Genomic DNA, 22,362 nt, shown 5'->3' with positions numbered 1-22,362 from the left:
AACTGTGTATGCCTTGGAATTCTCATTGTTTGTTTAAATACTACTCACATTTTTAGAGATTACACTACAGATTTTACAAAATCTTTGGTCATGGAAATCCATTGGTAAAAATGTGTATGAACCCTGAGGGCTTTTAAAAAGTTTACACAAAATGGCCCGTCTTTACTTAGGACTATCTCCTCAGCGTCGGATTGCCAAATTAGAGTAATTGACACCTCATTGGAATCATTAGAACCTAGACAAATGAGTCATTTTCATGAGATTAACAGCACTGTTCATGTCATGGAAACTATGCATATGTTTTTCTACGTTGACACTGACCGTCCACACAACTTCCGCGAAGATGGATCGGTTTGAAAACTCAGGGGTTGCGTCTTTGTGCGGACAGTCGAAAACGGATGCATTTGGAAACAATCACGCCCACACCCGCGTACGCTACTTGATTGGTTCTTAGCAGTGCTGTGTCCTCCCTGATGTGTCACACTCCTATCACGTGACCGCTTCCAGCCAGGAGTACTTATCATTTCAACAGAAATGACCAATTTCAATCGTTACTTGGTTCACACAGTCAGTCTTTTGTTGAATGCCATGGTGGGAACACAACATTGGTAGTGTAGACAAACATGTTATTGTTCTTACTTTGTGTGTTTCCATAGGTACTACAGGACTGCATACAGTCTTGTTCATGAGCTCAGGGCCCACGAAACCAACATGTTGGAGATCAAAACGATGGCAGGATTCATCAACTATAAGGTACATTTGCAACTTTTTGTTTGTAGTGGTGAAAATGGTCCTTTTGATCACGCGCCTGTGACTATTTATTTCAGAAAGATTTGTGCCATGCATGTAAGCTGGACATGGACAATGCAAAAAACATGCAGGGATTTGACTGACAAAAAGGATTCAGCTCATGGGGCTTCTTAACTGGTGATTAAAATTGGCAGTGTGTATTCTTTTTAAATGGGGTGTTTTCAGGTCATTTGAAAAGTCAGTGTATTTACTATCTGTCTCGCCCTTGCAAGACTGGGACAAAAACCAGGAGACAAATGAGCTAGCACTTAATAAAGCAGTATTTATTATCCACAATAGCAACGCCAAGGCTGCCAAATAAAGGGTTGTCACCCCCATCTTACCATCATTAATCTGATCATTAGTACCAACCGTAACACAGCAACGATTCAAGACCAAGGTAATCTTGACATGGCAACGCCACAGCCAATTTCCAGCCGCTCTCTGAATTGTCAGAGCCAATGGAATCTATAGGCAGACCCACGAGGGATAGAGCGCCAGCTTCCTTAACCAGGGGCCTTTGGTACTGCAGGTGGGCCGCGAGAGGTCATTTACAATAAAGTTTTTAATTTTCAATTTTGAAAAGTTTGAAATTAATATAAAAATATTTATGATGCAGCACATTAGTTATGTGAAACATTAATTGATGAAGCACAAACAATTTAAACGAACAGATTAATAAAAAAATAGGGCTCTCGCTCGAAACGGCTGCTCTTGTCCGCCTGTCGTTGTTCAACAAATGGGGCGCCCTCTTGTAGTATTAAAGTAAATATACCACATTTTCCGCACTCCAAGGCGCACTTAAAAGGCTTCAATTTTCTCAAAAAATGCCAGTGCCTTATAATCCGGAGCGCCATATAGATATATATATAGTGCTTGTCTACGACGGCAAGATGCTGAGCGCACCTCGCAGCATCGATCGGACCCTGAAAGCACCGTCTCCCCCTCCCCACACCCCCCCATCCACCCGCCCCGACGCCAAACGTTTGACTGCTATGGCGGCAAATCACCAGCCGGTCTGCGAGCTGGACGCATTGGTCTTAATGTGCCGGTAATGATGGTAAATGATGGTTGTAGCTGGTGGTCATCTACGGCCCACTACGGTTACATAAAGGTGCCGTTTGTGTTTTGACGTTTCATCTCATAATTTCGATTTCTTTTCGTCTTTCTATCCCCTTTCTTCAGTGCGGAAATGGGCTTCTATAGTTGTGTGAATGCATCACTCCAGCCAATCCAAAGACAGGGTTTGTAACCAATCAGGTGTAGAGACCATGGTGACTGGCTCCGCCCCCTTACTGTCAAAAAGAACAATAGCGAGCACGTAGAATCAGGAATCAGGAAACATTTATTGGCCAAAATATGTCAAACATACAAGGAATTTGTCTTGGCGGTTAGTGCGCGACAGTAGACAGACAAGACAACAGTGCACAAGTAATAAAATAAAGTGGAATGAAATGCTAATGCAATGGGTTAGTAAGAATAAGGCTAAGGCTATGGGTTAGTAAAAAAACAAGGGAATAAAGTTAAAAAATGTTAAATATTAAAAAGTTAAAAAGAAAAGTATTAAGCATAAAGTGCACTAACAAACAAGTAACAGACAAGAGACAAAGTGACAAGTGACAAAGTGATGAATTGCAGTTAAAGTGGCATGTGCAGTGTGAAGGGGAGTGACCGGTGGAGTGTTATAGTCAGGCAGTGGGGGACCGGGCTCTGTTGATGAGCCCGACTGCCGACGGGAAGAAACTGTTCGTGTGGCGGGAGGTCTTAGTCCTGATGGATCTCAGCCTCCTGCCAGATGGAAGGGGCACAAACAGGTTTTGTCCGGGGTGAGAGGGGTCGGCCACGATCTTTTTAGCTGCTTCAGAGACCTGGAAGCGAACAAGTCCTCCAGGGACGGCAGATTGCAGCCGATCACCCTCTCTGCAGAGCGGATGACACGCTGCAGCCTGCCCTTGTCCTTGGCTGTGGCTGCAAACTCTTGGCTGTGGCTAGAAAACTCCTTCGAGCGCGAGCAGAGATTCTCCTCGCGAGTTCACGTTTTGCAAGCGAGCAAATATCTCGCGGAGACTTTTGCGCGCGCGAGACGGACTTTTGCGCGCGCGAGACGGACTTTTGCTCGCGGATGTTTGATTTTGGTTAAATTCTTAAGGTCATTTAATCATTATGTTTTGATCAGAGTTGTGATCAAAGGTTTCGGTGGGCCGCAAAAGATTTTCAGATTTCAAATTGGGCCCCGGCATTCTTGAGTTTGGGAACCGCTGGTGTAGAGCAAGAAATTACGCTCTGAGGGTGAAGGGCAAAAGTCTTCCTTCCTCCCATAAAATTAGACCCTAAAAAGGAAGGGGATGTTTTAAAAGAGAAACGCATATCTGTTTAGCATTGGAAAAACCCCATGAATTATGCATTCTTTTGTTGAAAACAAATGGTACGATAATTTCTGGTTGAAATGCTTTTTCCAATGCTAAACACTAAATAGTGATTATGATGTGAGTGCCTGGTGTTGGTATTCCCCTAGCTCTGGGAAGGTTTTTCTGCGAGAAATGTAACTTTTATCAGCGGATTCAGGGTGAAATGGTGCTGTTTCGTGTCTTGTGCCGTTTTCTTTTTTTTTTTTTTTTTGCATACAATTTTTTATAACTAATTATTGGAGTTGTGTTTGGAGTATTTTCAAACGGATTTGTTTGGCTTTGTAGGCTTGTAGACAAAGGTGTGTAGCATTTTCTTATGCTGTCCTGCAAGACCTCTCTGGCAGCTAACAGCAACCAGGGGAGCCCCTCCTCCCAGTCCTGGTTTATCTCCACCCAGGAGCCTCGCAACAAAGACCTCTCCAATGCCCCTTAGCCCTGAGCATGATATGCAGAAGCTTGATTATGTTTTAGCTGCAGCTGCTTGTAGCAACAGTGTAAAATTTCTGGACTACTTTTGGAATTCCAAAGATGGAAATAAACGGCGTCAGTGGCTCGACAACAGATTTTGCAGTAATGTGTGCACAAAATATCCAGCTGCCTATATTTTGTAATAGGCAGCTGGATATTTTGTGCACACATTACTGTAAACAAAAAGTTACTACCAGACTTTCAACATGGTAAGGCACCAATACAATCAACTAAGATGTTCAAATGGCTGACAAATCACTGGAGTTGGAGCCAGAGTAGCCAGCATAATAGTCTGGTTTGGTCATTTGACGTTCTAATGTTATCCACACCCCATAACCAGCCAGGTCGTTTACCACCCCTTGAATTAGCATTGTATGATGTACACCCATGGTCACCTCGCCCTGAATCAAACCACAGCTCCAGCTTGTGGAACAGGCACTACATTTATCCCCATCCCCCTCAAAAGCATGTACCTCTCCAGTGTTACCATGCAAGAAAGGCAGCACCCAACTAAAGCCTAGTTTATGCTTCTGCGTTTTCAGAGCGACGCAGACGCAAGCCCCCCTCGTGTCCCTTGCGTCGCTTTTCACACCTCCTTGCGTGTCGAGCCATTTTTCTAGGCTTGCAAGCGACGCAAGCCTCCCGCAGCGCACCAGGCTGCGATTGGTCTGCTAACTACATCCTTTACGGAGTCTCACATTTTCGTTTTCATAGCCCGATACCGCCATTATTAAAACGAAGAATGTTTACAAGAGAATGGATCAGATTTAAGAACTTTTGTCGGAAGAAATGCGTAAATATGACCACTTATACAAGCCGTCATTGGCGGGTTGTAGAAGCGGGTTGGATTCATGAACGAGTGCGTCGACGCAATGACGCAGAAGCATGCGCCGGCCTTAAGGCGCGAGAGCATATCGTTTATCTACCGTGTGACAGAATTTCTTAATTGTATATAATTGTGTATAAGTTGACGCTTTGCTGCGTAAAATTAAGACATGCACAGGGCAATAAAGTCTGTGATAAATAAATAAACAAATGAATAAATAGACGTGACTCGTCTTCAACAAAACACGTTACTGCGCCTATTGTTCTGGCAGTGAAGTGCTCTGCAACACACGCAGAACCATGAATTGAAAGGGGTGCGTTGACGCAACGACGCAGACGCAAACGCAGAGGCATGCGCCAGCCTTAACACTGAATTAAATAAAAGCCCCCGTCTTTTTGCTGGTATCGTAAAATCACTCCCAGGCAGTGGCACATGGCCGTCGGGCAAAAAAGAATCCAGTGTGACAGGCCTAACTTGAACTACTGAATCCACTGTGGGAACTAGTCTTAAGAGGACATTCAGCCTTCCAATGTAATCCCTGCTCTCACCCTGCAGCTGACTACGTTCAGTCTTTTTCTTCTTACTCAAAGTGCCGCATCCCTCCTCCCACCATTTTGTTGAATGGAAATTGCTGCCACTCCCTCTGTACAGATTGCCATCCCGGGATTCTGTCAATATTCTAACCTTATGTTAAATTGATTTATGTAACCATGTGACTACGAACAGAATCTTTGATCTGCTCCGGAATTATTAATTAAGGTTCAGGGACTAAGACAAAAACTTGGAGACAAAGGAGCTGGCTGTTAATAAAGCAACATTATCCACATGTATTTGCTTGAACACCAACAAGTCAGTGGTAAGAGAGCCCCTCCAGCCCCCCACACCGTCACCCTGAGGCTGCCAAATGAAGAATCTTCCCTGTTGGAATAACACCAACTAAGGTTTGATTGATCCGGCTGACGACCCCCCAATTAGCATCCGGAACAGATCACATAGCAGGAACACCTAATGTCTGGGGGAAGTCCCACCTGCATGATGTGATCATTTGCATGCTCCCAGTTTGGGGAAACTGGAGGAGCAAAGCAAATAACTGCTATGGACAGGGAATTTGTCCTTCAGGGCTGTCAGACACTGTAAGACAGGGTTTTCTTTTCTTTCTAGCTTTCCTGATGTTTCTCTTCTGTTTTTTTTTTTTCTTCTACTCTATAGATATGTCGTCTGTGTTTCCAGCATAACACTCCACTAGATGCTATCGCCCAGTTTAGGAAGCACATTGACCTGTGCAAGAAGAAGATTGGCAGCTCTGACCTGGCGTTTGAGCATGCTGCATGGATGTCAAAACAGTAAGATCAACACTTTATCACGCCTTGTGTTTAACATTTTGTAAGTGAAAGTGACGTGTGAACAGAAAGTGACCGGTGGAACGTCAGTCAGTCAGTGGGGGACCGGGCTCTGTTGATGAGCCAGACTGCTGACGGGAAGAAACTGTTTGTGTGGATGGATGAACCAGAATGAATGAAGCAAACTCACGGGGGGAGTAAAATGGTTTACAGTTGATGATGAAAGTTTCCAGATCAGGAGAACAGTGTTGTAGGATCACTGTTACGTTGTTGCGCCAGCTGTAGAAGCAGATTCCTCCACCCTTCGTCTTGCCGGAGAGTTTCGTGTTGCGGTCCGCTCTGAGCAGCTGGAAGCCCGCCAGCTGGAGCGCGGAGTCCGGTATCAATCCATAAAGCCACGTCTGTAAAGCACAAAACGGAGGATGTAGAAAAGTCTCCGTCTCTCCTCACCAGCAGTTCCTCCAGTTTGTTGCACAGTGAGCGCACGTTGGAAAGAAATATGCCTCACAGCGGTGTGCGAGAATCACGCTTGCGGAGTCGCACTAACGAGCCGGCCCGTTTTCCTCTCCTACAAGCGCACCTTTGACTAGAACGTCCTGTAATTCCACAGAAGAAAGAAGAAATGTTGGATGTAACTCCGCTGGAGTTGTTCCTCGGATGTTTCAGAGCTCATCTCTGGTGAAAGAGCTCTGGGAATCGCAACAGGAAACATAACAACAATTACAATAAAAATGAAGAGCACCGTGGCAGCCATCGTCGCCGCCATCTTGGTTTATATTCGTCCGTAAGCTGTAAACCTGGGGGGAATACTGTATTAGAAATGGTAAAAAGGAATAGAAAAGCCAAATAATTAGGTCTTCAATACCTTGACTACACAGGTAAAAAGGTACAACCTGGTGTTAAACATTGGCTAAATACTAGCGTAGTTTTCTTCTAGTGATGAAGAGTGAGGCAGCGGAATGGCAGTGGGAGTTACCAAGCTACGCTTTGTCTCACTTGTGGTCTGATAATCACTAAGTTGGTACAATTTGGTTTCGCATATTGCCATTTGTCATACTTATTGTTATTTTGTAGCTGTCAAAGGGACTGTAATTCAAAAACATTATACTTTTTGCTTTTCTCCCATGTCTCCATGAGTGCCCTGTAGTTGTTAATCAATTTTGTACTTGGCACTGATGATGGCACACTTACTTAATGTGCCTTGTTTCCTCACAGGTTCCACTCGTTTGGTGAGCTGTTTGATGAAGCCATAAAGTTGGGTCTGACAGCCATCCAGACCCAGAACCCTGGTTTCTACTACCAACAAGCTGCAAGTTACAGTCAGGACAGAAAACAACTGGCTCAGCAGCTTTGTCAGGTGATGAAGTTACAGCTGCTTTTGCTACCTCTCTATCAACCATTTCGGAAATCAATGAGTGTAATGTTCTCGTGCAGTGTGTCGAAGTTAAACCCGGATAATGAAGACAAGTCATAGTAGTTTTGGGCTTTTACTTCAACTCTTTCATTACCAAGCTGGTGAAAACTGGAAATAAAGACAAAACCGTTCGACTACAGCATAAACAAACATTGTCCAATTACACATTAGCAACGATATTAGAGAGACCGAAATGCACCGACACAACTCGTGGCCAAGAAAGGAGCTCTGTGCTGATGGAGGGTTTTTGGTTTTGGAATATCCGAATTAGATCAGAAAACTCCTGCTGGATTAGCTCCACGCAGGACCGTCTCAACAAAGACTTAAGAGTTTGATGAAACCGCCAAACAGTTGTTTGGGTAGCTGGCGGTCCGTTTCGGGGTCAATGAATTGTGTTTACAGAACCTTTCTAAATACTGTGATTTGAAATTTTGGCCATACCACCAAGGCCTACTATATGATCAAATTTGTTTTGTTGTGAAAATAAAAACACAATATTTAAAATTAAGCAGAGAAGTGGCTTTAAAGGCAACACAATAAGGTTTGTACTTGATGCAAACAGCCAGGCATCGTAGACAATAACTCCTGGAGGAGGACGTTCATAGCGTTTCTCTTGGTTTTGTAAAGAATAGAAAAACACAATTTTCGGTTGAAGTCCTAATGGAATCTACATAACTTAAGTTGCCAAAAAAGAAAGCCAATCATATTCACAACTTAAACTTGTTAAATCTAAATTAACAAAAGTTGATATGAAGCTAGTATGTACTGTCTTTCCTATAAAAAAAATAGTTAATGGTTTTGATTGGTTGGTTGGTTCTAGGCTGGAGCAAACTATCCCCCTTCTGAACTGGGGGACATCCAAACTGGAGGACTGGACTTCTATGGCCAGAGACCATGGAGACAAGGACATCAGAGTATGTTCTTATACACAGTTAGTGAAATGCCCAATTAAAAGTGTTGGACCCATTTCTTTCCATTGTGTCATGACAGTCCATTAATGATTATAATTAAAGTTTTACCGAGATTATTAGACATGTAGGGATAAAACATGATTTCTCTACTGTTGTATTTCCAGGTATTGAACCTCCAGATGCAGAAAAGGAGAAGACTGGGATTTGGACTCTGCAGATAAAAGAGAGAGATGTACCACAATCTGTAAGAATTCACAGCTGTGGTCAAACTGGAGATCACCTTTTCATTGTTCTATGGCAGGGGTGCCCAATAGGTCGATCTCGAAGGCAGTACTAGTTGATCGCGTGCCATCGAAAAATGACGTCACATCACACATGCGCGGTCTACCTCAGGAGATGACCGAAGCTAATGCTAATAAAGAGATCCTTGCTTACTAACGGATGCATTAAATTTCATTCCCAGGCTTCAGAATGTGCGGGATACTTGTGACTGTTTCCTCCTTCTGACGTGAGCGGCTCGTTGTTTTCTTCATATCGACTCGTTATGCGCTGTTGTTACTGGTTACCTGGTTAGTTGAAAAGTTGCTTGCGAGCCGGAAAAGTGTGGGCACCCCTATTCTATGGCTTTGAGGCAGTAGTTCTACATCTCAAAAACCGTAATCATAGGATCTTTCAAATTATTCCAAACTGTCTACATTTTCTGTGTAATAGTTATAATTGCCATCTGACATCATCTATTTTTGGATGCCCGAAACTCAAAACAAAGGTGCTTAAATTTGAGTAGAGAATTTGTTTAACCCCTGTTTGAAATACTGTTATTTCTTTTATACTAAACACAACACAGTAGCAATATTTTCAATGCACAGTCTGCTGTCAAATATTGATCCTTTTTCAACATAGCCCCATATTAAAAAATGGTGACTCAAACAAGCCTCTCTCTGTCCTAACAGGAGCTGATAATAGCCCTTCTCAGTAATGCTGTCGCCCAGTTTAAGAAGTACAAATGCCCTCGAATGAAGAGTCACCTCAGTGAGTATCCTCCAGTGGTTCAATAGAGGGTTCCAAATAACAAATGTTAGATTTCATTGTTAAAGGTATAACATGTTGTTGTTGCTGATTCAGTATTCCAAAGTATTGTTCTACTAGTCTTCATACTTCTCCTTATTCTATTTCTTTTGTACGTTTTTTTTGGCCCTTATCTAGTCCTACATACTTTCGGTTAGGTATCAATCCATTCAGCTCGTTCAAGAGAGGGATGCTATTACTTTTCAAGTTTCTACCTCTTTTTCAAACATTCAGAAATATTCATATTTTTCTTTGCAATGATTCTCAATGGATATGTTTTTCAAATCCACTCAAACGTCTTCAACTTTCAGACCTACCTTCTTTCTCATTCTTCAAGCTACAGACACAAAATTAATTTTAAAATATTGACAAAACCCTAAACTATTTTCAAATGATGAGCTTTTGATATCTATTCAACTTCTTTCAATGTCACTGATTATGTTTCCGAGATTTACATGGGTGTGTCTGAGAGAGTGAGGACTAAAAACCTACAGTGGAGAGCAGCTTCATAATGTGATTGAAAAAATCGATTCTATTTTGCCAACATTTCTACAATTTTTACGCTTCATACTTTATTTTTGGATCAAACGATAGAAAATGGTTATATACATTTGGCTATGGAATCCAACAGACCTTACAGCAGGGCGTCCTAACCCAGACAGTTTAGCTAACTATCCAGTAAAACTATTGATAAAGATTATTGTGTTATGTGAATACATAACACAATAATCTTGAATAACCTGAATAGGTGATGTAATGGTATTGAAGTAAGCCTCTTACCTTTTGAGCCGAATACTGTTTGTTATGAAAGTTGAAATGTTCTTAACCAGAGTAGGAAAAAGGATGCCGAATCGTGAATTAGCCATGCGCTGGTTCTGCTCTGACCTGGGGGCTATTGCACAAAACCAGGGTAAGGGTTTAAGCTGGGATATACAGGTTATCCTGGATGAATTTAGCTTTTACTTGGTTGCACGAAAGCAGGTCGAGTTTAACCCAGCCGATAACCATGGCGATTTATTCTTTGCAGCTAGCCTGCTCCAGACCAGGCTAAGATTAATCCTAAAGTCTCATGTGTAAAATCAGCCGCCGCTCTGATCCGAAACAAACGTGTTTAGCAATTATTCCGTTGTCTTCTGAATGTGTTCTGATTTATTGTCCGCTGGTGGGCGAAACTGACGTCAACCATTGTAAACGTGATTAGGGCAATATATAAAGTTCCATTCACCTCTGTGAACTGCACCATGATGCCCATTTCTGAACCACGTTTTGGATGAAGAAGCACTGATATTGAGATGTGCTTTCAGACGAAAGAGGGTGTTTGGGGACAGATCAGACCAGCGCGAAGCCATCTCTCCATCCCACAGATATGGCACTGCGCTTTTTTGCAAGCAGCATGCTTTTATATGCCAAACCTGTATTTGCCATACTGTTAGAAGTGTGTGTTGAAGTGTGTGGCACTGAAGTCCTTGGCACACATCTTTATTACCTTCCCTGGCCACAGAAGATAAAATATGGGAGCAGGCATCTTGTAAGAAATTTCTACATACCATTTGCAAACTGTTAACATTTTGCAAATGCCTTTTTATATTTTATCTTGACCTGCTGCCAGGACCTTTTTTGTCCAGTCTGTTTTTTCCGTATCAACAATAACTGTATATGAAGATATTTAACACAGCTTACAGAGAACCTTCCTAGTAAGTAGATATTTTTACATCCGCATTCAGTCGGTCTGCGATTGTCTGCCGGTGTTACGCCCCTAAATTGTCACACACACACACACAGGCAGACAACACAGCAAAAAAGAAAAACACTAACAGCCAAGCTTTTCTGTTTGATTACAGCTGCCTTTTTGGAATATTATATGCTTCACCTCCGCATAGATTTCCATGATCAGTTGCTGCACACTTATCCCATCTATGTACACCTGGATTGACTTAGCTCCCCCTTCTCATCCTGGCTTGGCAAACGTGCAACCGATTAAGCCGCGATGAGCCGATCACACTAAGTCAAGCGGAGCCTTTTCAGTTATCCTGGATTTCTTTATTCTAACTTTGTGCAATACCCCCCAGGACGTGCATCATGTAAACATTGTTTTTCGCAGAGATTAAACATTGGTCAAAGGGTTGCCGAAACTACTATAAATGCTGTCAAGATAATCGGGAACCCAATTCTGGCTTTTCAGAATAACACATCCCGCTGCAACACCTCCAAATAGCGCAATAAAAGCTCTTTCATCGTCGCCCCAGCATTGCCTGACTGTCGCCTGAGTCTTACTACTTTCTCTCATCAAAGTACTTTTCCTGCAGTAGTTTAAAATGTATATATCCACAAGATTTGGCATGTAGATTTAACATTACTAATGTTTTTCAGGAAATCAACAACAAAAAAATACCGCAATACTCCGCCAAATTGCGTCTTTCCAGGTCAGGGCAATAGTAGCTTTCGCTAGTATTCACTGTATTTTGGTTTTACTTATTGACCTATTATTAGAGCTGAGGTTGAATCTCAAAAATTCCTAAATGTATTTTGATTTAGAAGAAAATTCCAAATAGAAAAACAATGTCCAATCACAAGTGTCCCTAGAGATGCACACATGTTATGCTTTACCTATTTGTGTTTAGCCTTGATTCACAATATTCATCTCCCTTTTGTCTCATTTACAGTGGTGCAAATGGGAGAGGAATACTACCACGCTAAAGACTACACCAAAGCCCTTAAGTAAGTCTGAACTCAAAGCAAATTCCACGCTCTAATTTTCATGTAAATGGGAGTAACCTTGAAGTGACACTTCGGTTTGTACTTGGTCATTAAACAGTTGTGATAGAGGGTTTTTTAATTTAATTTTAATTTAACCTGTGTATTTGCCTCTGTGTGGAAACTAGATGAGTAGGAGTTGAATAGACCAAATCTATCTAAACAGCACTATTTACATTTGTAGTTAATGACATTATTTCCTCAATCTGTGTTTGTAAATAAGACGTAAGTATTTGCATTTGTGTGTGTGTGTGTTTTGTCATTAGGCTGTTGGACTATGTGATGTGCGACTATCGCACAGAGCGTTGGTGGGGCCTCCTGACCGCCATATTGACCACGGCTCTGCGCTGTGCTTATTTGATGGCCAGTGTTAAAGACTACATCATATACTGCATGGAACTGCTGGGCAGAGGTAAGCAGGGAGGTTAAAGGCCAATTGGTGTCATCATGGATCAAACTGTATCTTGGCTTATAGAGCTACATTTCTGAGCTATTTCCATAGTCAGAGGTTGATTAATGGTGGTCTGTTTATGGCAGAAAAATAAAGCATTAACTCGAACAATATACCTTTTTAAATGACAATGAAATGTCTGTCTGAGACAACAGTGGTTCATCACGATGTTTCTATTAATTTCTACACTATATTTGTCAAAAGAGACCGCTTGTATGTCATATTTGGCGTTTACCAGATTAACTTGATACAAAAATGATTAAGACCAATTAATCAAGTAGAAAAAGTAAACAACAAAACAGTACTTGGTCCTTTAAAACATGTAATTTGGTAATAGAAAGAATGTTTTCTGTGTTGGGCTTGTTATCCAAATGCTGTATCTGTCCCTTACCTGCAGAAGTCTAAAAGGTTCAGCCCACTGATTGGGATTGTTGCCTAAGTTGACATCCCATGATTTATAATTAAATAACACATTTATTTTCACCACAAGACCCAAATGATATGACAGAAAAGGTCACTGTTTCTCCATCTTGTGTTTTAAAGCTTCAGAGTTGACTGAAGAACAAAAGTTGAGAATTGAGAAGAATCTCATCAAAGTCCTGATGGTGAGTAGAAGGATGTCAGCCGGCTCTACAAAACATGCTCCCTCAGCAATTCAAATAGCCATCTAAACATGTCACTAAGCCATGTCAACATTCTTACGGTTTGAGTTAAACGTGATAAGTGTAGGCTTCATATAACATTTCATTTCATTTTTACAAATTTGAATGTCCTTCCATTTTCAGAATGACATCCCAGATCCCGAACCAGAGTGTGATCTGTCCTCTGAGGGTGTGGCCAGGTCGCTGTGGAACGACCGCATGGCGTCTGCTGGATCCAAACTGCTCACTATAGAAGTGCAGGACTACATCCCATTCAGTGAGTAGTACAATTCACTCATGTCCATAATTCACTTCGAGTGTTTTAATTTGTTGTCTAATGAAGAATAGTGCTTCTTCCAGTAAGAAGAAGGAACAAATATTGGGCTTCAGATAAATATAATGTTATACTGCAAACAATTGAACAAAGCTTCAAGCAGAAGGCTGATAATTAATCTACCAAAGACATTTTCTGTGAGGAATAGTTACAGATTGACCGAGTGCTGTGAAATGTGTATGAGAATGTTTTCTTCTCTCTCTCACTCCAGTTCAATGTAAGGCCAAGTTCCAGTCTCCCAGTTTCCATGTAGATCAGCCCATCCAACTCCAGGTTTACCTCCGAACCGACTGTCCTCACCCTGTATCTTTCAACAAGCTGGCAGTAATTCTCAGTAACCAGGTACTACGTAATACAAGGCACAAAACATTTATTTTCTCCTTTTTGTATGATTATCCCGACTGTAACAACATAGATCTAATAATGGATCCAACTCTTTTTTTCCCAGCATTGCTTTTTTGTTGATGTAAAAGGTATTTATCCATAGTCTGTGTCTTACCTACAGTAGATGGCAGCGAGTACACTTCCAGCTAGCAGAATCAGGAACATTTATTGCCAATGGTCATGCAACAAATTTGACCTGGTGGTTGGTGCATAACATTGGACAATAAGACAATGACACAATGGACAACAACACAAATAACACGGTGCAGAAAATGTTCAATTTAAATGTACATTATAAAATAGAAGAATATTACTAGGACAGGAGCGAAGTAATGCACCGCTGTGGATAGGTTTGGCAGTATTGTGGCATTATTGTTTGCAGTTTTAACTATTTACTATTCTCTAACTCGTTGACTTTATCTATCAGACTTGTGATGAGGACCCACACATCCTCACAGGATAGGGACTTTCAGTAACGCTGTAGAATGCACTGGAGATTCGGATTCTTTAATTCAGAGATTTATTGGAGCATTATAGACTTGAATAAACAAGCTCTTTCCGGGAAGGCACTGACCAAGCGATGATACAGCATGTTCGTTTATACATTTCTCTCACAAATTCGATTGAGTGAACTACCCCGCCCCCCCATCTATACTAATGGCGTAACTCTCCCCCGTTTGTTGTCCCGCAATTTTCCCCCTTTCTGGTATAGTAATTCTAGTCTGCCTGGCTCATTTTGGTTGGTTGACCGACCCTATCTCGCTGGACCCCCCAGCGCCTACATAAACACTCATGAGACCTTTGTCCCAGACTCTCCTCTCTCCATAACCTGGCATGCATGGCATCTTACTATATCTGTCATGTGTGTGTGTACAGGAGTACAACCAGTGGTGTGTGGCGGAGTGTGCTGGCCAGGAGAGTATGAGCCTATTGCCAGGAAAACCCAAATGCCACAATTTCAGCTTTGTAGCAAAGACCGAAGACGTCGGCAAGAAGATTGAGGTGTGTCTGTCCGTCTGTGTGTCTGTCTGACGGAGATATTCGAATATATTCTGAACTCATTGCGCATTAGACACGTCAATAACAGGACAAATGTATATGAGACATAACTACTTGTATAGGTAATTTAAGTTTAAACCTATTTAATAACATATTACCTGCACAAAAATAAGTAAATTAACTAATTGCCACTACCGCAAAGAGCGCAGAGAAAGGGGGAGAGAGAGCGTGCATACACACTCGCTCTCTGCGCAAAGCGGTTCAAATGAACGAAGACAATAAACATGCTGAGTGCTCATCACAGAACTTTTCATTGGCATGAAACGGCAAATAATCAAACTAGTGCATGAAGCTCTTGTAATCTAGTCTGTTTTATTCATGCAATACACAGGGTGCGTGCCTGCCCGCTAAGCAGATAGTCGCGTTGCCGTTTTTAAATTCTTCTTTTTTTTTTTCTTTTTTTTTTTACATTCGAATATTAATTTTCACATTCGAATAGTTGTTTTCAACAACTAGTCCCTGTTTTCAACAACTATTCGAATATAGAATATTCGTTGACAGCCCTAATGGTCACTGAATTTATATGGTTTTGGTTACACCCCTTTTAGATGACCGGTATCGAGCTGATGCTGGGCAGTGAGACTGGTCGCTGTGTGTTTCTGAGCTGGAGAGGGGCAGGTGGAGATGCGGCCTCTACCCATGAAGCCTTGCAGGCTAGCAGGTCATCGCGCCGATGGGGTCGGGGCATGGAGGCCCGTCGAGGGATGGATTGGGACAGTGTGACCATGCAGCACAGTACTATGTAAGGCTTTGTTCAGGCACTGTACAACCCCAGAAACCCTGGAGAAGTTTTCCTAACATATGTCAGTTGATATAGTATCAGGTCTTATCTACACTGAAGTGAACACAAGTTTGAAGTGGTTCTGTGTTTGATTCTGTGGTTTAGGGTCATCTCCAGAGTCCCAAAGATGTCCGTTAAGCTGAGCCATCAGCCTCCTGCGCTCAACAATGAAATGTACTGCATCAACATCACTGTCCAATCACAGGAGGAGGTCGTGGCAAAGGATGTCAAACTGACCGCTGGTCTCAAACCAGGTACACATGGATGTCAAGGTGGTGAAGCATTCAAGTTAATATTAATTCCTCTGTCTAGTATAGCATCTAATCTAGCTTTAAAATATAAAGAGGTAAAACGATTGCAATTCAGATTTATGGAACACTACCCTGTGTAGGTTATGGTTTTGTGTTTGTCTTGATCGATCTGTACAGGCCAAGATGCCAATCTAGGCCAGACCACCCATGTGACACTCAATGGCTCAACGGTTTGTGATGACACTGCACCTGCTCTGCTCCCTGACGTTCCTATAGGAGATCTGAAACCAGGAGAAAGGGTACACACACTTTCCCTCCCTAGGCACCTTTTTCTGGCTTTTAATTATTTATTTTGTTAACAATTAAGGTAATGTTTATGTATATTTTGGAAGTTCAACCTCACCTTTTATGATAAGTCTATAAGATTCTCACCTTCCTCATTGACTCTCACTAAAACCACATTTTAATGGGATTTCTTTTGTGGATTTGGGATTACTGCCACAAATAACGTACAAGACAATCGTAAAAAATAATTGGTTGATTGTCTTTTGGCTTTTTGCTGCTCCAATGGGACATTTTTGTTCTCAAAGGTAGTAACAAGTTGTTAATGTAAGAAATTACATTTTTCCATTTTGTACACCAAGGACATCACAGCAAGTTTTGTAAAAGTGAGACACAACTAGAGAAACTAATGTGTCAGAATACATACACACGCCTCACCTTTTCCACAGTGAAAAGTAGTCATTCTTTTTGTATGGCATGTTTTACTGCAGTTGGAGAGATGCGTGTATGTGAAGTGTGTGTCAACTGGATCAAGGGTTTTCCTGTTCCATGTGGCCTACAGCATCGACACCACAGTGGAAGGACGTCAGATTGTCTGCAAATGTCATAAGGTAGAGCAGCTCTTCTGACCTGCAGACACAATTGACAGCTAGCACAGTGCTGTATGGTGTCTGCTGCATGCTTCCATTATACATGCCTAGACATTTTTATCTGCTTAACTCTTCACTTGTTGTCTTTCAGGATGAGACTGTTACTATAGAGACAGTGGTCCCTTTTGAGGTGTCTGTCAAGTTTGTGTCCAGTAAGGTCTGTAGCCGTTACTCAACAAAGCATGTGTGCCAGAGTTAGCTTAGCTTTCATTTATGTCTGACTTTATTGTTTTTCTTATCAGTTTGAGCCACTGGACCGGGTTGCGGTGGACATCCCCTTCCTGTTGATGACAGACGTCCTATCATTGTCTCCTTGGCCTCTTCTGCTGGCCTCCTCTTCTTTGCAGTTGCTGACAATGAACACAAACACACCACAGCTACAGTCCCAGATGCAGGAAGGTACCTAATTAATTTGTTCCATTATCTTATGGTCTTTTGTTTTTACACTCAAAACTTAAAAAACCTAAAACCTGTAAATCCCTCAAGGGTGTGTGTCTCAATGTTCTTTGCAGTCAAATATTTGAATGTCTAGAAATAATTCTCCTTCATTTGTTCCTGTGTGTGTGTGTGTGTGTGTGTGTGTGTGTGTGTGTGTGTGTGTGTGTGTGTGTGTGTGTGTGTGTGTGTGTGTGTGTGTGTGTGTGTGTGTGTGTGTGTGTGTGTGTGTGTGTGTGTGTGCGCGCGATCAGTTGTTTTGCAGACAGATGAGTGTGCCAGTGAGTGTTTCTGTCTTCGCTGTCCACTGCTGGCCAACAGCAATAACACTGTAGCCACAGGACAGTACCTGATATCATGGAGGAGGTATGTACACTCACATAAAGAGTCATTGGCAGTGTAAGAACAGTCATTAGTGGCTTGGTCAGCAAGCTGCACACTACTGCCACTGTGGGATGGGTTAAAATTAGGGGTGTTACGATTCATCCACTGAAACGATTAATCGATTTATATTCCTGCGATCCAACTGAATCAATCTGTGCTCAGCAAATCGACATTCCGGGCGACATATATCGATTACAAATCGATTGAAATGTACATAATCGATTTGTATCGATACTTGGAAACTGCACATTGGATTTATGCACAAAAACTGTATGGATGTGTGTTTGTTTGTTTTTTAGCACTTTAGACACGTTAAACGTTACTCGATTCAGTCTGCCTGTCTGTGACGTCATGAGTACGCAGCGGCAGCCACGCGAAACTTGGAACAACAACAAAACACAGCGTGGAGGAGACGACTGCGAACAATACATTTACAAACCAACGTATCGATCCAGCGTGTGGAAACATTTTGGCTTTTGCAAACACGGAGGTGTTCTAAATAAGTCGGTCGCTATTTGTAGAATATGTAGAAGCCAAATAAAAAACCACGGAAACACGACGAATGGCGACGAAGGCGCCATGGGATTAAACAACACGCCGACAGTCAGGCACCTCTAGCAGCGTTACCGCTGCAGCAGCAGAAGGTAACTCCAGCTCTGCAGACACCTCAGGCCTTGCCAGCACGAAACTCAACATCACAGTCACAATTGCAAAGTTTAACTGTAAAGACATGCGACCCTACAATGTGGTTGAAAATCCGGGGTTCTGTGAATTGATCCAAACATTGTAATTATTGTGTAATGTTTATATTGAAAATGGTTGCACAATAAAAGGTTAATACATTTGCCATCAATTGTTGTTTGCTTGTTTATAATATCTGTAATTAATTTAAACCTGATTTCCTTACAAGAAACAACAGGGATCTCAGAAACTTTGCCTGCACGGTCCAGTAAAGTTACTGAATCGATTTCAAGTCACTGAATTGAATTAAATCGAATCGTTCTAAATTAACCCGGATCGTCCATGAATCGAATTGGCAACCATGAATCGCGATTCGAATCGAATCGTTGTTAAAATGAATCGTTACACCCCTAGTTAACATGATAAACAAACATGGGGTAAAAATGCAATGTAAGTCACTTTGGATAAAACAGTCAGCTAAAAGGACATGTAATGTAATAATGTCATTCTTTTTTTTTTTACTCTGTCCGGCAGAAAGTCTTCTAGCGCAAACAGTCCACTCATCCAAACTGCAGTGACCCTACCTCATGTCATACTGGAGTCCGTCCCTCTTTACATCCACGCTGGTTAGTCTCGCTTTCTCTTTCATCTTACAAGTCTTGGTTAGTAACTTTGCACACAAAATATTTTTCTTCTTTTCATCATTAATTGTCTTGCTGTCAGTTGTGTGTTGTTGTTTCATTTCTTCATGTCTTTGTTGTGCTGTAGAGCTACCTTCATATGGGCGAGTCAGAGAGTCTCTTTCAGTCCGCTACCACATAAAGAACAGGACCTCTCTGGTGCAGGAGGTGGAGATGGCCGTTGAACCATCTGATGCGTTCATGTTCTCTGGACTCAAACAGGTATCATGGTGCTCACATTTTAATCAGCAGTGACGGAGTTGCATTTCAATCTGTGGAGACTTAAATGAACCAAAGACAAAGTCTTACATTCATGAAATAGTAGTAATATCACTATCGAAATGCTTTACAGCAGATTAACATAGTACATATTCAAAACTTCACCTAAGTGAAGGTTTGTTAGAATTATCAGCTGTAAAGAATGTTTGAACATTTTATATATATGATGTTTCTTGAATATTATATCACGGCTGCATTTTGCATTTGACTTAACTCTTTTAACCTTTTTTGCACTAGGTGTTTTTCAGGCCTCTGCTGCAAAATTGCCTTTACACACTAAAACTGCTATATTTATGAAACCAAAAGAAGGAAGATGTAGTGGAGGGCCATGTTGACTATGTTGTCTACAGACCTGTTTGCTCTGTAGGCAAACTGCAGGGGGTTCAAGAGCTGTCAGCAAAGGTTTTGAGATCAGGGCGACGGCCTGTAGTCATTAAGTCCTGTGATCCTTGTTTTTTTGGGGATGCCGATGATGATGGAGGCCTTGAAGCAAGCTGGCACATGGGATGTCTCCAGTGAAGTGTTGAAAATGGTGTGTGTGTGTGTGTGTGTGTGTGTGTGTGTGTGTGTGTGTTTGCATGTGTGCGTGCAGGTACGTTTGCGTATCCTTCCAGGCTCAGAGCAGCAGATGCTCTATAACTATTACCCTCTGATGGCTGGTTACCAAACACTACCACAACTCAACATCAGCCTGCCCCGCTGCCTGACCACCAACACACACTCACTGAGGCGCTTCCTGCCCCAACGTATCTTTGTCAAGGTGACACACTCACAGAAAGTCATCCGCATTGCTGAGTTAGCAGTTATTGCTGTCTGAAGATGAAAACTTATTGGCCATTCTCTTTTCAGCCTCAGGGTCGACAGCTGGACGATGCCTCTATCGCTGCAGCTTGAGAAGACACACACACTGTTGATTGATTGACTGTGAATAGAATAACAAGACAAAAGTGTATGTAGTTCTAGTAGGAATTCTCAAAGCTCACAATATTAACACTATTTTTATTTTTTATTTGTTCTGTAAAAAACGTGGATTGACAACATCAGGAGACTACTGTTTGCATTCAATGTGATGACCAGATGATCAGGAGGTTTGATGACTGAACTAATGGACTGGTGGTAATTTAACAATGAAATCCATTTAGGAATCTGATGTCAGCGACATGGAAATTTCAGTTGAGAGTAATTAAATGTGATAAGTTTGATTAAAGTGACAAACTGTTCCACGTTCGTGTTATACAGTGAGAATGACCGTATTGGTTTTCCCAAAGTTTGCTGCTTCACTGCGTTTAGATAATTGTTGTCCGGTGTGACTGTGGCATGCATAAGTATAATTACAAGCATTTTATACAGGTCAAAGGCTTTTAATGATAACTACATTGAGTGAAAAGAAATGTTTTTCAAGACCATTGCAATTCACCCTGTCAGTTAACATCTGTGCCACACCCTGACTGACATTCTTGCATGATCAATGCTTGGAGTTGGTTAGAATGTACATTTCTGCTGTGAAATAGTGAGCAGACCCACTATACTACCTACATTGCCATGTTAAAGTTTAGGCAAGTGATGAGATGCACAAACATAGTTGACATTATTTTTTATTTCTTGTCGCCACAGTGTTCTGTAGCAAAAATGAACATTCAAAAATTAGAAAGAAAATTGAAGTTCCTTTCACGATCAAAGCTGCAAGCCGTGTTGTTTCGAGCCCTCATGCATGCATGCTGAGGGTACTTCCCACACTCAGTTACGGAAATGCAGGGCCGCGTTAAACAATCGGAAGCTCCTAGTGGCTGACCATATTGAAAATGTCAACATATGTTCCAGGAAGCAATGTGGACATATGCGGCAAACCTAGTGATGATAGGACAATCATTTTTAAAATGATGATAAATATAGAAAGCCACGCCCCAATGACATTCATTGGTCTATATATTGGAAACTGGCGGCTGGTGGAAAATATCAGAGGTAAGGCAATCTAATTAATTTCAGCAAACATACCAGTTTGATTCAATGCAAAACAATTCAGTTATCAAAAACACAAACCCATTACTACTTATATATTTAAATATTTATTCTAACATGGAAAAAAGCAGTAAATAACACTTTGACCATCTTATTTATGTCACCCTCATAGGCAATTGTGTGTGTGCGTGCGTGCAAACCACCATCCATAGAAGCCTGTGGGGAGGGAAAGCACAAAGACTTTAGGAGACGGTAATGTTGGTTTATGATTACAGTAATATGATTAATATTTAAAATAATGATGATGGTAGCAGCAGCAGGCGTCAGCAGGGCCACGGCAGGTGTCAGGACCAGGGTCCAGAAGGTACTACGATCTACGGAGACCTGTTAGGGGAGAAAGCACAAAAAAAATCTCCCGGAAAGCTCAATTAGTGCATTAATAAAACGTGAATTATTGTAGAAAGAGAGCGTGAGAGAGGAGCTCGGTGTGTCCTTAGAAGTCCCCCGGCAATTTAAGCCTATACTGTAGCAGCTTAACGAAGGGCTGGTCCAGGCTAACCTGAGCCAGCCCTAACTATAAGCAAAATCAAAGAGGAAAGTTTTGAGCTTTATCTTAAATGAGCTGACTGAATCTCCCCCCCCCCCCCCCCCCCCCGGACTGAAAGTGGAAGCTGGTTCCACAAAAGAGGAGCTTGATAACTAAAGGCTCTGGCTCCCATCCTACTTTTTAAAACCCTAGGAACAAGTAACCCAGCATCTATGGAGCACAGCTGCCTTGTAGGGCATTACGGTGTTACAAGCTCTTTAAGATACGACGGTGCCTCACCAGCAAGTGCCTTGTAGGTGAGGAGAAGTACCTTAAATTCTATTCTTGATTTAACAGGGAGCCAGTGCAGAGAAGTTAATACAGGAGTAATATGATCCCTTTTCTTCTTTCTTCTTCTTAATACACGTGCTGCAGCATTCTGAATCAACTGGAGAGGCTTAAGAGATTTACAAGAGCAGGCCGATAAAGAATTACAGTACTCCAGTCTAGAGGTCTGCATCACTTTGAGACAGGAAGTTCCTGATTTTCAATATATTACCTAGATGAAAAAAGACAGTCCTTGAAGTCTTCTTTATATGTCGAAGAGAAC

General features: G+C 41.8%; 1 protein-coding gene across 8 annotated transcripts in view; it reads left to right on the top strand.

Annotated features, from left to right (window-relative positions):
• Window positions 1-20,487, top strand: part of trappc11 (trafficking protein particle complex subunit 11) — a 30,506-nt gene extending 10,019 nt beyond the window's left edge. For 4 of the 8 annotated variants that reach the window (XM_078101459.1, XM_040172960.2, XM_078101460.1 and 1 more), the window contains exons 8-30: window positions 657-753; window positions 5,701-5,834; window positions 7,047-7,188; window positions 8,066-8,159; window positions 8,321-8,400; window positions 9,107-9,185; window positions 11,885-11,939; window positions 12,242-12,387; window positions 12,970-13,031; window positions 13,212-13,344; window positions 13,613-13,743; window positions 14,662-14,787; window positions 15,393-15,586; window positions 15,731-15,879; window positions 16,054-16,175; window positions 16,650-16,769; window positions 16,900-16,965; window positions 17,051-17,207; window positions 17,498-17,609; window positions 18,843-18,934; window positions 19,077-19,210; window positions 19,860-20,027; window positions 20,117-20,487. In XM_078101459.1, coding sequence (XP_077957585.1) covers window positions 657-753; window positions 5,701-5,834; window positions 7,047-7,188; window positions 8,066-8,159; window positions 8,321-8,400; window positions 9,107-9,185; window positions 11,885-11,939; window positions 12,242-12,387; window positions 12,970-13,031; window positions 13,212-13,344; window positions 13,613-13,743; window positions 14,662-14,787; window positions 15,393-15,586; window positions 15,731-15,879; window positions 16,054-16,175; window positions 16,650-16,769; window positions 16,900-16,965; window positions 17,051-17,207; window positions 17,498-17,609; window positions 18,843-18,934; window positions 19,077-19,210; window positions 19,860-20,027; window positions 20,117-20,161 — 2,638 coding nt within the window. In that variant the 3' untranslated portion in view covers window positions 20,162-20,487. Of the gene's footprint in view, window positions 1-656; window positions 754-5,700; window positions 5,835-7,046; window positions 7,189-8,065; window positions 8,160-8,320; window positions 8,401-9,106; window positions 9,186-11,884; window positions 11,940-12,241; window positions 12,388-12,969; window positions 13,032-13,211; window positions 13,345-13,612; window positions 13,744-14,661; window positions 14,788-15,392; window positions 15,587-15,730; window positions 15,898-16,053; window positions 16,176-16,649; window positions 16,770-16,899; window positions 16,966-17,050; window positions 17,208-17,497; window positions 17,610-18,842; window positions 18,935-19,076; window positions 19,211-19,859; window positions 20,028-20,116 lie in introns of all 8 variants that reach the window. The other 4 variants (XM_040172958.2, XM_040172956.2, XM_040172959.2 and 1 more) reach the window with 1 other exon arrangement.
• The last annotated feature ends 1,875 nt before the right edge of the window (window positions 20,488-22,362 follow it).

This window comes from Gasterosteus aculeatus, chromosome 4, assembly GCF_964276395.1.
Source record: "Gasterosteus aculeatus chromosome 4, fGasAcu3.hap1.1, whole genome shotgun sequence".
In the NCBI taxonomy this organism is placed as follows: domain Eukaryota; kingdom Metazoa; phylum Chordata; class Actinopteri; order Perciformes; family Gasterosteidae; genus Gasterosteus; species Gasterosteus aculeatus.
The sequence above is the reverse complement of the archived record's forward strand: the minus strand, read 5'-3'. Positions and strand labels throughout refer to the sequence as shown.